The sequence below is a fragment of the Schistocerca gregaria genome, chromosome 1 (genome assembly GCF_023897955.1).
Source record: "Schistocerca gregaria isolate iqSchGreg1 chromosome 1, iqSchGreg1.2, whole genome shotgun sequence".
Classification (NCBI taxonomy): domain Eukaryota; kingdom Metazoa; phylum Arthropoda; class Insecta; order Orthoptera; family Acrididae; genus Schistocerca; species Schistocerca gregaria.
Window position 1 is genome coordinate 608,006,059 of NC_064920.1, and position 17,174 is coordinate 608,023,232.

At 42.9% G+C, this 17,174-nt stretch overlaps 1 protein-coding gene across 2 annotated transcripts in view; it reads left to right on the plus strand.

Moving 5' to 3' along the window:
* The window catches only part of LOC126299516 (GTP-binding protein Rhes-like), a 441,951-nt gene extending 428,241 nt beyond the window's left edge, over window positions 1–13,710 (plus strand). For both annotated transcript variants that reach the window (XM_049991524.1, XM_049991598.1), the window contains 2 exons: window positions 12–383; window positions 13,287–13,710. In XM_049991524.1, coding sequence (XP_049847481.1) covers window positions 12–383 — 372 coding nt within the window. In that variant the 3' untranslated portion in view covers window positions 13,287–13,710. The remainder of the gene's footprint in view (window positions 1–11; window positions 384–13,286) is intronic.
* Window positions 13,711–17,174: the final 3,464 nt, after the last annotated feature.

The following is a 17,174-nucleotide window of genomic DNA, read 5'->3' on the forward strand; positions in this document are numbered from 1 at the left end:
TGCTGCGATAGGTGGAGCGCGAGACGACAGAGTCGGTGGTGACGGTGGACTGGGAGAATGGCTTCGTGGAGGCGTCGGCCAAGGACAACGTGAACATCACGGAGGTGTTCAAGGAGCTGCTGGCGCAGGCCAAGGTGAAGTACAACCTGAGCCCGGCGCTGCGGCGGCGCCGCAAGCAGTCCCTGGCGCGCCACTCCATCTCGGTGGACCAGGGCCAGCAGGAGGCGGCGGCCGCGGCGGCGGCGGCGACGGCGGCGGCGGCGGCGGCTGCGGCGGCGGCGGCGGGGGCGGCTGGCTCGCACTTCCCGTCCCCCCAGCAGCTGCAGCAGCTGCAGCAGATCCGCGAGCGCCAGGGGAAGCGCAACTCCTGCTCCATCTCGTAGGTGCGCAACGCTGCAGTCTGCTTCCCATTTTCTTTTAAGGTGCTGCTCACCGCGCGCACTAGCTGCGCAGGGCTGCTGCACGAAGGTGGAAGAGAGCCCAGGAAACGGAGCAAAGTCACGCATGCATCTAGCTTGTGCTTGCGGGCCAACGTGCACTGGCGCCAGCGTCTCACAGTTTCAGTGTGTGCGACACGTGCAACAGTCTTACATATGTCCGCAGTTCTATTCATTCCTTACTTTGTTTCACCACCACTGTGTGTTGAAAAATTCAGTTTTTCAGGCGCATTTAAATTTGGCTTCCCGTTTTCGGTATACCTGAGAATCATTTGGAATTTGTAGACGATTATCATTATTTACTTTTAACATTTTCACAAGCTTTCAAATGTTTAAATACCAAATGGCTTCTATCTGCATCTAAAGCTAAAGCTTTCAGATGAGTGTTCTTCGGACATCGTCAAGTGCTGACAGTGGCGAACAGCACTATTCCGACAGCTTCTTTTTCCTTTTTCTTCTCTTTCGTTTTTAGTCGTTGGTCGTCCGACTGACGATAACAGCTCCACGAATTCTTCTCCTATTCTAGCCTCTTTTTCTTGTCAGAGTTTTTGATGTGTTCGTTTCATCGCCGATCGTGGGGGACACCTGCAGTACATCTAATTTTCAACTTTCTGCGTGCAAAACTGGTACTGCAATCTGCAGTCGGTGCTAATTTGATGCTGTGGTCCACATATTTCAAAATTAATGAAATGTTCCGGACTATTATACCGTTGTCGAACGGATTTCACCTTAAAACCCAACGTTTCGTCCCTACCTTCTGAGGAAGTTTCCAAGGGGGATCGTTGTTTCTTTCAATGTCCGGTTCACACCCTGGCTCGTTACTGACAGAGGTAAATCACGTTCATCCACACAAGGTAACTGTAAAATTGCAAGGTTATGAGGAAGCACTTGAGCATGGTGCATTGCCGAAATCAGCTGATCGTGTGAAAAAAATGACTATGATCATAGCACATTCAAAGTGGAAAATAGAATTACCTTTTAATAAATTTTTGGCTTATTGATACGTAAATATTTTGATAGTAAACAGCAGTTACGAGGGCTATTCGGAAAGTAAGGTCTGATCGGTCTCGAAATCGAAATCACAACGAAAACCAAAAATGTTTTATTTGTAACAGTTTGCTAAGCCTTCCACCTAGCTCTCTACATACCTGCCGCTGCGACATATTCATTTGTCCTAACGTTGTATCAACTTTCCAACATCCTCGCTGCTTCTCTACATTGGTCTCAAGTTCGTTGTCTGTATGAAAATGTTGTCTTCGTAGCCAACTGAGATGTACACCAGTAGGCGAGAAGCCCAGGCTGTGACACTTCCCACCGAAAACGTTGCATGGGCGCTCTCATTGCCCATGCAGTGTGAAGCCGAGAATTGGTATGAAGAAGGGAAATGAAACTTACTGGCAGATTAAAACTGTGTACCGTACCGAGACTCAAGCCGGCCGCGGTGGTCTAGCGGTTCTAGGCGCTCAGTCAGGAACCGCGCGACTGCTACGGTCGCAGGTTCGAATCCTACCTCGGGCGTGGATGTGTGTGATGTCCTTAGGTTAGTTAGGTTTAAGTAGTTCTAAGTTCTAGGTGACTTATGACCACAGATGTTGAGTCCCATAGTGCTCAGAGCCATTTGAACCGAGACTCGAACTCGGGACCTTTGCCTTTCGCCGTCAAGTGCTCTTCCAACTGAGCTACCCAAGCATGATTCATGACTCGTCATCACAGCTTCAGTTCTGCCAGTACCTCGTCTCCTACCTTTCAAACTTCACAGAACCTAACCTGTGAACCTTGCAGAACTAGCACTCCTGGAGGTAAGGATATTGCGGAGACATGGCTTAGCCACAGTGTGGAGGAATCTTTCCAGAACGAGATTTTCACTCTTCATCGAAGTGTACGCTGTTTTGAAACTTACTGGCAGATTAAAACTGTGTGCCCGACCGAGACTCGAACTCGGGACCGTGCCCGCGAAAGGAAAAGGTCCCGAGCTCGAGTCTCGGTCTGGCATACAGTTTTAATCTGCCAGTAAGTTTCAGATCAGCGCCCACTCCCCTGCAGAGTGAAAATCCCATTCTGGAAGAAGGAAATTCATTACAGGTGCGTTATGTGGGATTGCATGAAATCAAGCGAAACTTCTCAGCGGGCACTCGTACTTGGCAGGAGACACTATTGTTCTAGGCACCTTCACTTGCTCACTGTGCGCTCAGAATCTAAAAGAGCGACGTGACGCGATCGACAGTCATACTAGAGACACAGCTCAACCGACAGAGCGTCTTTTTCGTACGTTTTCATACGAAGTGAAGCGTTGTTCACCGACAGCGTGTCCCAATGATGGGAACAGATGATAATCGGACGGTGCCAAGTCTGGAGAATAAGCAGCAAGCCCTAGTATTTCCCAATTGAACGCCTCGGTCGTTTCCCGGACCCGTTTTGCTGTTTGTGATGGGACGTTATCATGGAGCAATATGACTTTGCGTTGCCCTTTTCCACATTCCGTTCGTTTTCCAAGTAATGCTCGATTTAAATCGATCATTTGCTGTTCGTAGCCATCAGTGTTAACGATTTCACCAGATTAGTAGCTCATAATAGATGATACCCTTCTGATCCCGTCAAACACAGAGCACTATTGTCTTCTTTCCAAAGCGATTTGGTCTTGAAGTGGATGTCAATGGATTGCCTGGATTCACGCATGATTTACGACAGTTAGGATTCTCAAAATTTTCATTTTTCATCACTTGTTACTATTCGATGGAGAAACGACTTTCTTTTGTACCTGGCGAGCAGCATTTCACAAGTGGTCTTTAGATTTGCTTGCTGTCTTTCCTTCAGTTCATGCGGAACCGATTTTCCCACTTTCTGTACCTTTCCCATAGCTTTCAACCGAAGAGAAATGGCTTTCTACGTTACATTCAATTGCTCCCCGAGTTCCTGTTGAGTCTGAGTATCATGTTCATCCAGTAAGGCCTGCAATTCGCTGTCTTCGAACTTTTTCAGTGGTTTCTCGCGCTCGTCGTTCCTCACGTCAAAATCACCACTGCTGAATTTTTTGCACCACTCGAAAGGCTGTGTTTTCCCAAGAGCGTGTCCGCCGAAAGTTTCGACAAGCATTCGATGCGATTCTGCAGCTGTTTTCCTCAAATAATAACAGAAAACCAATGCTGTCCAAAAATCGTAATTCGTAGGCACAAAACTCGATATGTTTACTGGTTTGAAACAGATACCGATGTATGGAAATTGGGTTACTGCGTGTTGACATTCGTCGTCAGCCGTTACGAGAAGCAGACACGGTCTCAGGAGCCCTACACTGACCGCTAGCACCATCTATAGGGAAATTCCGGTTTCATACTTCCACGCCTGGCATATTGGATCTTTATTGTAAGGAAAGTGTTATTCTAATTATTCTTTACTATCACCTCCTAAAATATTTGCTATTGGGCTGGAACTCCCTATACATTTTCAGTTATATTTGTCGCACTGTTTTTAAATCATATGTGATTTATCTATCTTTTGATTTGCAGCTCCTTTTATGTGATTTGTATTTGTACGTACATTATCCAAGTAAACGAAAAAATTACAGTTGCAGGAATGAAAGCTTCTCCATGATGTGAAAGATCCCAAGCGCTGACGTGACTGTTCTGCGAAAAACACTGAGGTACGCCTGTCATTTACAGTAAACAGCACCTTACACCCACTTGTTTGCATTCGCGTCTCCCCTTGATATTGGCCTTCAGAGCGTCAGTTTACGAGACGGTGGTCCAGACAGAAAATGCATCAGCACCGTCCCGTAAATCCATTACTGTTATTGACACGTCTTAAATATTTGTGCTGTAGTTCTGTTAATACCAAAAATCACAAGTAAACACCAGGCTCTCACTGCGAAGTGACTTCTGGCATCAAAGACTGTTTTACTTGTATATTGCAGGTGATTTTTGTGCTAGAAGATATAAACTCGCAAATCAAAGATATAGGATATCTTTGAGCAGACAGTAGGTCTATCAGGTGACAAAAGAGAACGCACGTCCTCTGCACCGACAATGTGAAATAGCAGAGTAACTCTTGTGGCTCGGAATACTTCACGTCAACATAATTACAACAATACTCATTTGAAGCCGTTAGCACTTTAAACTGATCGATTACTGAGAGCCACGTTGCTCCAGTTCATTAGTTTCATCCATTTTTGATGTTGTCAGTAGCAAGCTAAAATATTCCACACTGAACAATTAATGACCAAATGAACATTACCAGTAAGTCACTGATCAAATTAGCCACTAAAACAAGAACAAACAGAAATGTGAAAAGACTGAAAAATCAGCTAACCAATTGCAAATAAAAGTTTATTAGCCATGACCGTGGTTGCGATATTTGTAAAAATATCTTCTTCAGAAGTAGTGGCCTTGTTACATCACATGTTGGCACAACAGATTAAATGAAACCGAGCGGCTCTTATGCCAGTGACTAAGGCCGACTAACTCCAAACGATAATATAACTTCACGAAACCTGTGCTACAAAAGTTGTTTCTAATCTGAAAAACAAGAGAAAAACATGAGGAGACACAGCTTAGTAACATATTTGTTACTCCTGCATAGTTCAGTTACTACATATATAAAAACAAACATACATTACAGGACACTGAAGATGCTTCATAAGTAAAAGAAGTGAAACTTATAGGGCAAAAACCAAACTGGCTTTCATTTAGTTGCAAAGATGGAACATCCCTCCATGAACATATTTTGTATTTAAAAATCTGTTATCCAAATGGTAAATGTGTATTTATTTTGCCTTCACAATGGAGCCAACGCTTGAACGTTCAATAAGAGTACCTGCTAATGTTTAGCGTGGTATGATTCCATCTACAACACAGAAAATTAAAAAGTTACATCTATATCCTGGTTTTATGTAAACTGGAGGTGGAGGGGGAAGAAATGAAAGGAAAGAAAAGTGATTATTGATATGAGCTGCACCACGAATTTGTGCAGCATCATCGGCAATGAGTAGAAATGTGTGCTGTACTGGGACTTTTTTTCTTTTTTGTTGTTGACGGGCCCAGGCGAGGAATAAAACTTTGTGTCGTGCAGTCATCAAGGGTACATGAATGGATCTTCAGCTCCAAAAGCCCGTATCGATGATGTTTCGTTGAATTTAGTCATTCGTCTTTACTTAACAGGCCCAGCAATTTGCGGAACAGTTACACATATGTCACTTTGAACGATTCTCTTCAGTCGTCGTTGGTCCCGTTCTTCAGGATCTTTTTCCGGCCGCAGCGGTGTCGGAGATTTAATGTTTTACCACGTTCCTGATATTTACGGTACACTCGTGAAATAGTCGTACCGCTACCTCGGAGATGCTGTGCCCCATCGCTCGTATTCCGACTATAACACCAAGTTCAAGCTCCCTTACATCCTGATAACCTGCCGTTGTAGTAGCAGTAACCGATCTAACAACTGCGCTAGACACTCGTTCTGTTTTAAAGGCTTAGCCGACCGCAGTGCCGTCTCCTGTCTGTTCACATACCTCTGTATTTGAATACGCGTGCCTATACCAGTTTCTTTGGCGCTTCAGTGCATATAACTGGTGTATGTGTGGTTGCATAATGTTGTCTCCGCAATGGAATTTTCACGCCTATAAATTATTCGAAGAATCCTGCCATTGAAAACCGCACATAGGGATGTCCATAAAACGAAGTATCGCATTGTTGTTTTACTTCAGTCTAGCAAATAAAACCAATTATTCCTATTGGAATGCTACTAGAATTAATGCTGTAAATGATTTATTCTCAAAAACATTTAGAGTGCAATAAATTCTATAAATATGACGTACATAATGTCGGATTCTACCATAAATGTAATGTCGAGATTGGCAGAACACATGTTTGACATTGTATAGATCACGCTCCCTTACTAGATGGACACGTCGAGATTGGCAGAACACATGTTTGACATTGTATAGATCACGCTCCCTTACTAGATGGACACAAACTCGGCTGATACTGATCAGCGACGGGAAACAGAAGAGCAACACCATGACTGGCACTTTCAGGAAAAGCTCAGTGGTGAAGGAAATGGAACTCAACACATTTACTGCGAACGTTTCTCTATCTGCCGAAGCGAAGTGAGCATATCACCTAATGAAGTAAGGTCATCAGCTTTAGTGCACCGATGATTGCTCCTTGGGGCACTGGCTGCTGTGCAGATTTTGTACATGGCATATCCATAATTCTCTGTTTGCACACTGGTAGAAGTATGCTGTATGCAAACTCCTAGGGGTGAAACTATGTCAGTACAAGACAGAACCTGAGACAATGTTATTGTTTCCTCTCTAGCCAGGAACAAAAATTAGACTCCAGTATTTTTCCGTTAAGAAGTACTTCAGTGTGTGACGAACTGCACAGACAGGTAAAGAATCGTCACCCGATTAAAGAGAACAACAACTCCATCCACAGACAAATCATTTCACATGCTCTTTGTAATGAAAACCTCAGTACTTGTGAAAATGTCTCTAGGTCGATCCCTGGAGGAAAGTGTCTTCGCTCAATCCGTGCAGGGAAGTGTGTCTATACGACAAACATCCACTTTCTCCTGGACACGTGGCATCTATGTTTGCACTCATTACAGAAACATCACCTCCCAGTACAAAGGTCGTGAATCTGCCAGCCAACTGCCTGAAGGTCATACTATTTTCAGAGGATTTCCCCTCCTACATCCTTAGCACTCCGTCAATCAAATTCACAACTATGATTTTCGGTGGGAAGCACGCTCCGACAATTCCCTTGAGAAGTTTCCTCAGAGGTCAGCTCATAACCATTTTTGTGACTTTACACGTTCCTGAACACTAAAAGTGATATATTTCCGCCATGACCCACTACTTACACTCTTCCACCAGGTATGCAAGTCTGAAATTTGTTTTTGGTCTACCTGAGTGCAATCACCCACCTGCAATCTGTGTGCTCGGGGGCTTCTGTGGCCTCGAGTGTTGCAAAACTGCCGCCTTCTCTCTCTGTTCTCTCTCAGGGCAGTAAATGTCGACCCCTGCAGAGCACAACTCTCTTCGAAGTCCTGCTTTAGCCAATAGCAGCTACTGAGGAATGAGTTGCCCACATCACACTTTCTATCAGTTCTCAACTCTAATTAACTCCCAGACACTCAGTTCAAATCCACTGAGCACTATGGGACTTAACATCGAAGGTCACCAGTCCCCTAGAACTTAGAACTACTTAAACCTAACTAACCTAAGGACAGCACAGACACCTATGCCTGATGCAGGATTCGAACCTGCGACCATAGCGGTCGAGCGGTTCCATACTGAAACGCCTAAAACCGCTCGGCGACGCCGGCCGGCCCAGACACTCAGTACTACAGACATTGTTAATACGTTGCGCTAAATGGTATCAAGCTCTGAAATGATTAATAATCCGATTGTGCATCAAACTCGAAAAGAATTTACGGAATAGTAAATGTATAGTTTCAAAATTTTGTTGCACTATACCAAAAGCAAATCTTTCAAATTGGATTTGAATATTTCATTTTTATCATTCAGTAGTTTCAGTTCTATTGGAACCCTACTGAAAACAAACTTTGCTGAACACTTCACATATTTTTCTACATTGTGTAAGGAAGTGTTACCCAAGTGCACATTGTTTTCCCTCCTAGTTTTCACTGAATGCATGTTGCAGATTCTTCCAAATGTGTCAGTCCTGTAGCCCACGAATGGAATGGAATGGGTGGCAGAATCTGAGACACTGAGCTGCAGCCTACACTAAGTTTGCCGACTGATTTGTGGTAATATCTAGTTGCAAAGATGGAGTCACGACGATACAATAAAAACACTCAAGATTTCACGAGAATAGGTACATCCCATTTCTATTAGTTTCATGAGAAAAATTGGTGTAGTTTTAGACAACTACATGCAAACAAATTTTAAATAGTTATACCACTCCATGCGATACAATCTCCTATAGGATATTACGATGTCCCTCTATCTTCTGATATACAACGGAAAACAAATATCATCTGCGTGCTGATAGTGAGCACATTACATATACACATATTGCTGCACTTGAGTTGGAGGCCAGTAGTCGGAGTTCCTTGAACAGATATATGCAAAGTTTTGTCGACTGTACTGGAGGATGACCAATCCAACTGACTGTCATTCAGAATAGAGTGTTCCTGTATTCTTCCTTCATAAGCAATTAATACATTGTTTTTTCAGCTGTAACACATCCAAGCGGTATATGACTATAGCTTTGCACACCGCCACTAACTTTGTTTTTCTACCACGACTTCGAAGTCTGTGTCTGGTGCTAAACTGACACTAACATGTTTCGATCCATTAGCTCTCACAGATAGCTGAAAATCGCATGGTGTAAACTATCCACCTCCCATGACACACAGGTCGGCATAAATAATAAACAGAGGTGAAGTTTCTCACTAACAAAAATGTGGAGAACGTCGCAACATATGCAAAATGGAAGAGTCTGTGGCACTGTAGGGCGTTTCCAACAGAGGGGTATTCTCAGGCCCCATTAGTAGGCTGGTGTATAGGACATGCAAACATCCTCATATAAAATCAAAAAACGCATGGATATGCCAGCAATACGACCATATACATAAAGAAAAATATCGTAAAAATAAGAGAAAGGACATAAAATCGTTAAAAATCAAGGAAAACATGGTGTAATTACGACAAATTGATGGAAAATGCGTAAAATCGAGGGAAATACGACTAAATATGTAAAATAGCGATATATACTTGCAAAATTACGTAAATTGATTGAGAATACATAAAATTGAGAAAATGTACCATGAAATGCGGGGAATCGCGGTGGGTTATGGTACCTGGACACTCAAGGCCGAGAAAAGATTAAAAATTATGCTCTGGCTGCATTTAATTTAACCTTCCCTTCCCCCTCCTCTTATAAACTACTTAGCTTTTCGTAACACATACTTAAACAGAGTTGACGTATTACTCAGAGGAGTTATATTAAACCAGATGAAACATATTTATCCCAGTCTATAACTTTGTTCTCTCACCTGCAGTCGAATATAGATACAACGGAATTATGATTGTTTCTCAGAAGCAATGTTATTCCTTAAGTATTAAGGAGAACAGTAAATGGATTGGTCACACTTAAACCAGCCCCTGAAGCCTTCCGTAAGAGAGTGGGCTGATGCCGCATACATCACCTTTAATAGTGTGGGAGAGAGGTGTATTGGAAAGATGTGCTGTTAGGACGAAATTACAGTATTATCCTACACATGAAGAGAACTACCAAATGTCAGACCAGGACTTCTTTCCGCAAGAGTAATGCTACCACAGCCGTGCTTATACTACTGTAAACAGCAATAAGGCTCTTACACCGCCTTTTTATACACACGTGCATGACAGCTTATTTACAGACACTGATTTAAAAATGAGAGAAGCTCTTAGGTCATGTAATTTATCTATGAAGCTAAAAGAAATTGCCTTACAAAGATGTTTTTCTTCAGAGTTTAAATTCTCGCTTCTTCTTTACTTCAGTGATGGTTACGAAGTCACAAGGACATTCTTTGGTGAGTGATAGCTTTCGCGGTAAAATAGTGGAAGTTTTTTTCCCTAATTTTACTCAGGGTGGAAATGTATAAGGGGTGTATAGCCTAACCACTGAATTTCAGGCATTTTTTATCGGTGGCAGTCCATTTCTTTTGATCTCGCAAATTAATGAGATGCCATTTGTATCCTGCAGTCGAATGTAAAAACTATACCAACTTTGCTCATAAAACTAAAAGAAAATGCACTGCGCCTATTTTCGTGGAAAGAGGACATTAATTATCGTCACAATTGTGTTTTTAGTTTTAATTAATGCTCAATTATAATAGATGCATTGACGTTAAATAAAATTGTTGCAGGGCAGTGTTTTCACATTCAGAATGATGGGCACTTGTGGGAGCATGCATGCTCTTCTCATCTTCTGTATATCTGTGACTGATTATCGCAGTCTGGAGACAGAATGTCAATGCCACCAGAAGGGTCTCTTTGTAGACCACCAGCAAAAAGATAGGACAGGCCGCTGTCACAACCTATGGAGAGGGAGGGATGAGGGTTGGTCGGTGGGAGAGGGCAAGAATGCCTCCAAGATGATTAGTTCATGAACACACATCTAGGAGGACACAGCTGCAAATGCTGCTCCCTCTGGAATCTTTCGGGATAACGATTTTCCCCAGTATCTGTGTTGGATTATGACCCATTCATTACGAGTGCTGCTTTCTTCTCATGAGAGTTTCAGTGTGTACTTAGAGCAGCGAAGCATTTCCCATCAGTTGTGGTATTGCGTACTGGCTTCGATTACATGGGTGCAGTGTGATTGTCAAGCAGGCATCTGTAGCGAACTCTGATGTCAAACAGCAATAGATACAGTCCTCAGCTGTATGCTTACAGGTAATACACTTATTAAGCTCCTCTCTGTCCAACAACAGCACATCATCAGGTGAACACAATTCCCATCAAAAATAAAGATAGCACCTTCACTCCAGTTTTTTTTCCGCCAGCTTGTAGGTGAACGGTAGAGTTTGAGTGCATCGGCCACTGCTTTTGAGTGGTATTGTGAATTGTTTTGACAGCAGCCTAACACCAGTTCTAGGACATTGTCAGTTTTTGAGCTGTGTTGCGATTTTAGGCTCTCCTTGCGAAATGCTATGCATACAGTTGCAAAATTAAGACCTGTCTTTATGTTTCATTAGATAATTAGGAACGATCTTTACTTCAGTTACCCATCCAAAATAAAGTACATTAACCTAACCTTCCTCTCTTGCATCCAGACAGTTTCCATGTGTTGGGGGGTTGCACTTGGGCCTTCTGCCCAGAAGTACCATGGTTCAAGTCCTGGAAAGGGCACCACCGTTTTTTATTTCCCGTAAGTTCTCAGGAGGGGTTAGAGTAGGACATCATCACAATTACAGGACAAAGAAATTCTCGCCAAAATTCGAAATTCCCACTCTAGGGTAGATGGGATAAGTTGTGAGGGGGAGGGTGGTGAGGGGGCAGAGAATCACATACAAGCTGAGGAAAACATGATCTGGGGGTGGGGTTGGGGATGGGGAGAGGGGGTAAGTAATTGACCAGTTTACTTAATTTATGTACCAATTTGATATCAAAAGTGGGCTCATACCGCTCTTACCCTACTACTGTCCAGATTGTGCAAAATTCCCTTTTTGTGGTTTTTTTAGGACGCCACTTCCTTAAGACCTACCCTGTTAACGTACAAGTAAATAAATTACCCTCACGCCCGTGGCACTAGCCTCACATTTGAGGGCTTCCAAAATCAGAAAATATTGCGCACAAGACTGGGCTATTATTTTATTTTATTTCATTTATTTATTTATTTTTTTTTTGTTTCAATGAATTACAAACATCAGCTGTGTTTGGGACATTGATAGAAATCAACAGGGAAAGTTAAGAATGAGTGCCTGACTGGATTTCGAATCCGGGATCTCCTGCTTACTAGGCATGTGCTCTAACCACCGATGACACATGAATTCGTGTGGCGGCGCGGACTTATCACACGCACGCCCCCCCCCCCCCCCCCCCAAGCAGACCCACATTCTCAACCTACTCCACGGACTACTAAAGTAGTGCTTCCTGCCCATTAATCTCAATGCTCGTGGCAAGACCTATTTCCGCATTCGTTCATATGAATGTATGCATCCGTACAGAAATGATCCTTAGCTTGTGATCGCCATATTTATATGCATATAGTGTCTGTTCTTTCGGACATATCTGAAAGAACTGGCACCATATACAAATTATTTTGTTACCCTCTTTTTCCCAAAAACGCTGAAGGCTCTGTTGCTCTGCAAAACCGTGTGTAAACATCCCAGGCCTACTTCTCGTGGCGCTTCCACCCTCAGCATCCCACACAAGCCCAGAGGTTGTAAATCTGGACAGTGACTAGCTGTCGCCCGGAGCGTATCGCCAGCCATAGTTCCACGAATCACCGCCTGACCGAGTAGCCTTCTTACACAGTGCCGCTCTCGGCAACATTTCCTCTTTCCTCAGTCTGGACTCCAATGCAGTATGCCGGCCGGTGTGGCCGAGCGGTTCTAGGCGCTACTGTCAGGAACCGCGCGACCGCTACGGTCGTAGGTTCGAATCCTGCCTCGGGCATAGATGTGTGTGATCTCCTTAGGTTAGTTAGGTTTAAGTAGTTCTAAGTTCTAGGGGACTGATGACCTCAGCAGGTAAGTCCCGTAGTCCTCAGAGCCATTTGAACCATTTGAGCCATCCAATGCAATACGTCTTCTCGCAACGCCAGAAACATTCAAAACGATTCGGGTCTTTCACCATGTTCGAGGAAAGAATGTTTACGTAAGACACCGTACTATCAGTCTCTATGGTACATGCTCATCAGTAAATATTCACAGCAATCCCCATCATCCAACTTTAGTAAATTATGGAACTTGTAGAAGGATAAAAATGAAACAGGCATATAAATTTTCCTGCCTTATTTCAGTTTTAATTCAGAACATACAAAATCATGCCCTTTCAAGTTTTGGTAATTTTTCTGAATGAAATACATGGCACCTCCAACCATGTCTCATTTCAACACAAAGTGGATGCATGTTACAGAAATGTCTGTAATGTTATATAAATGTTTTGTTATAGGTCTGGCGTTTCTTCGCAAGGTCTGTTATTAGATACCACAGAATTAGATTATCTTGTTTTCCTTCTCTTCTGCCAATCTGTTTGCTATCATTGATTTGCATGTGGTTTTTTTTTAATATTTTGTTTCGGTGTCAGTGTACCCAGTGTATGCTAAGAGTTGCAGCTCGCCAGCAGCCTCGTGAGTGTCGCAGCAGCAGGTGTTGTGAGGTTTCCCCGGCCTGTGTCCGCAGGAGACCCCGGGCGGCCGGCGTGGGGCGGCGGCGTGAGCCAGGCGGTGCCGGCACGCTCCCGCCACCCCTCGGCCTCCCGCACACATTACAGTACTACATGCTCAGCGACAATCTCACTCTACACCCTCGCGCGCGGCAGTCCAGCCACCGCTACGGCCAACGCGCCCTCCGTCATCACTTACTGCAAGCAACAAGTAATGTCACTCATAGACTCTCCATAGAAGGGCAACTGTATCCATTCTGCGCTGAATCGACCGAGTTAACAATCGTTGACTCGTGTCGGATTCGTGTACTACTTTGCTCACTTCGTGTATTCTGTTTACATCCTTACTGTAATAATACTTTTGTTCGTGAGAGATAGTAATTTTAATAAGCATATATCTTTAGAAAGATATGTTTACGAATAAACTGAGATGAAACTACTAAGAGCCAACAGAATTCTTTCATTCCTCTGTCTGTAAAACCTATCTGGTAACATGACTCTTACATATTCTTTCTTTTCCTGCTATTCGGATTGTTTGTGAATGCTGCAGCAACTGCCCAGACACGGGAAAGGCTCTTCACACAAGTAGGTAACAAAACATATGAACAAGTAAGTACATAACTAACGATTTCTACGGACGTGTCATCAGGTAACGCTCTATTACAGACAAGAACAAACACGAAATTCTATCAATTTTCTTACATGACCTAACGTAGTAAAATCCATTCAGTGAGATGAACTCATCGGCGAAGAGTCAGTCCTATTTTTCTCCAATTTCCTGAAGGCGTTTCTTGACTATACCGTTCAGTTGCATGACATATATAAAAAGGTCTTTTGAGGCAGGGAATGTTACCAAAAAATATTTTAACAAAAGCAAAGCTAACAGAATTTGAATTCCACCGCTAGAGTACTGTGTTCGAAACGACGTTACTTTAAGAAAAAATCGTTTAATCTAACATTTATGTGCACCCTTTCAAAAAGTAAAAAAAAAAAAAAACAATTGTGGTAAGGTCTTATGGGACCAAACTGCTGAGGTCATCGGTCCCTAAGCTTACGCACTACTTAATCCAACTTAAACTAACTTACGGCAAGGAAACACACACACCCATGCCCGAGGGAGGAGTCGAACCTCCGACGAAAGGAAAAATAAATTATCTCCTTAAGACAAGGGAACGAATTCCACAAATATGTGACTGACAAAAATTAAGACAGTTATTTGCATCAAGCAGCAAATCAAACGCCGTCTGCCCATTTATTCTTCCTATTTTTCGCTACAATTAACTCAACAAAATCGTTTATCATTTCCATATTTCCAATGTTTGCATATTCTTGTATGATTTAATCGGTACAGAAAAATTTGTTCTCCTTTAGCTTATCAACATAATTAAACTAATTCCTTATAGTTAAAAAAGAAACAAGCGAACGAGGTAAACAAGGAATAGGGAAAAGACAGAGCCTATTGTTACTCCGGATCAGGGAAGGAAGGAAGATTAGTATTTAACGTCCCGTCAGTTACAGAAAGATGGACAAGGAAATCGCCCGTGCGCCTTCAAAGGAACTATCCCGACATTTGACTTAAGCGATTTCACGGATATCACGGAAAACCTAAACCTGGATGGCCGCAAGGGGATCTAAACGCCATCCCCCCAACGCCAGTCCAGTGTGCTAACCACCGCGCCACCTCGCTCAGTGAGACAATTACTGCTGCTCCTAGCCGAAAAAGTAGTTCCCTCTCGGAAGGCCCGTCATTTCTTATACACACGCCAATATGCGGCGAACTGGAGTAGTGAATTACCTACAAATCAAAATACGTTTGATATCCGGGGCATATTATTTTTTTCTTCGAATGCGTCGACAATTCCGCGAGTTACATACTTCAGAACTCAGCAGTTTCAGTATCTCACTTGACTGCAGCCCTTCATTCGATTCTTTACCTACTTATTCTATTATTTCGCACTTGAAGATTCACAGTTGGAATTTTCCTATGAGAAATGCCTTCAGAAACCATTTGGTGTGTCAATTTAATTACAAGTGGTCATCTGCTGATTTCGTTTTTTAACACTACCTTCTAGCGGTATACGACAAGTTAAATACTTCAACTTGATTTCACGCTACAGTCAGAGAATTTGATTTTTTCAGTTGTGGAATTTTCGTTACGATGAGCATTGATCTATTACCACTTAGACAGTTAGTTGCCATGGACGTATAAGACAAATTTTTAAAACTTATTCACAAAGTGAGAGTACTAGCTCCTTTAAGCTTATTACAAACATTAATACAAAGTTGAGTACTCACCGTGAAGAAGATCAGGTCGGTAAAACTTATATACAGTCATTTATCCATGATTATTGAACTACTGAAATCTCTAGAAAATTAAAAACAATGTAAAGATTATTTGTAATAAAGAGAAGGTTGTCCAACTTGTATGTCTTCATCATTCAGAATATTTAGCAAAATAAAAGTATTACGTTATAATTTCTAGAAGTCCCCACGAATCACAAATGAGAAAAGATACTTAAAATTTCAGCATGTAGAGAGTAAGTGATAATTCAGAGTTTTACTCAAAATTAGCGCTGAGATGTTCCGAATTACATTGATGACAAAAAACACTGTGGCCACTGACCACCGAAAGATTGAGTGCTCTCTGGTGCCGATGCGGGGCCCTTAACGCGGCAAGGACAGTACACTGAGATGACGAAAGTCATGAGATAACGACATGGACATGCAGATGACGGTAGCATTATTTTCTATATCTGGCCTGAATCGTATTCAGGCTTAAACGCACAGTTGTATACATGGGTATTCCAACAGTAAATTAAGCACAGTCAAAACACTTACATGCTTCAGTGTCAGGGGAATACAGACACTATGCGTAACTCCACTTGGTCTATAGTTCCGCTGTTGTTGTGCAAATATGCAACAAATTCATAGTATGCCCGTTTTACATATGGGTGCCAGTGATGACACAGTCTGCATGTTTCAACTGGTAAAGCATAATATTGGTCTTAAACGTTTAGGTATGTGTTCATGTGCTATGATGTTAATTCTAGCATTGCCTCACCTTGTATATCTACTATTGACATTTTATGACTAAAGACGTATATCTCAATTGGAGCATGAGATGCATCATATCTATCATCCTTGGCTCTATATAATCCATAATTGCATAGACAGTCCCACTCATACCATGAATACTGCACTTCAGTGCCAACACATTGTGTGTTTTCTATCCATATAAGTACTCCTAAGTCTTTTCCAGATGCTAGGCTTACATTCAAGTGTTTAGCAGTCACATTTTTTTATTATTGGCAAGTAAAAGAACTCTTGTGTGGCTTGGTTGCTGTAGTTGTGCTATGACATGGTCGAACGACACCAAGTCCGAGAAGTTGGGAAAACAGCAGGAGCTCGTTGCTGCTGCTGCTGCTGCATAGTTGAACAACAGACATCGTTGGAGAGTGGCTGTTGCTGTGGTTCGGGTGGGAGCATCTGCATGGGCCACCAGTTCGACCACCACTGGATCAGGTGCTACAACAATAACAACAAAAGCTGTGTAAAACAGAGAATGTCATGACATTAATAGTTTATAGGTAAAAGTACAAATGCAGTCGTGCAAGGGAGCATTACAACATTCTCAGCTGGCGGCACTTCAGTGCTGGGCAGCAAATGATGGCGTACGTGCAATCCAAATACAAATAATTAAAATTGCACTAAGAGTAGGGAGCTGAGTCTGCATGCAATTGGCTGACAGCATGATGTCATTCCCCGAGTAGAGGTGGATGGGTGCACAGGGGGGGGGGGGGGAGGGGGGGCGGAGGGGGGGGAGGGGGGGAGGGGGGGAGGGGGGGAGTCCCGGGGTGGGACTGACCTCTACAGAACAACGACCTAGAGGATAAGAAAGTGCTCAT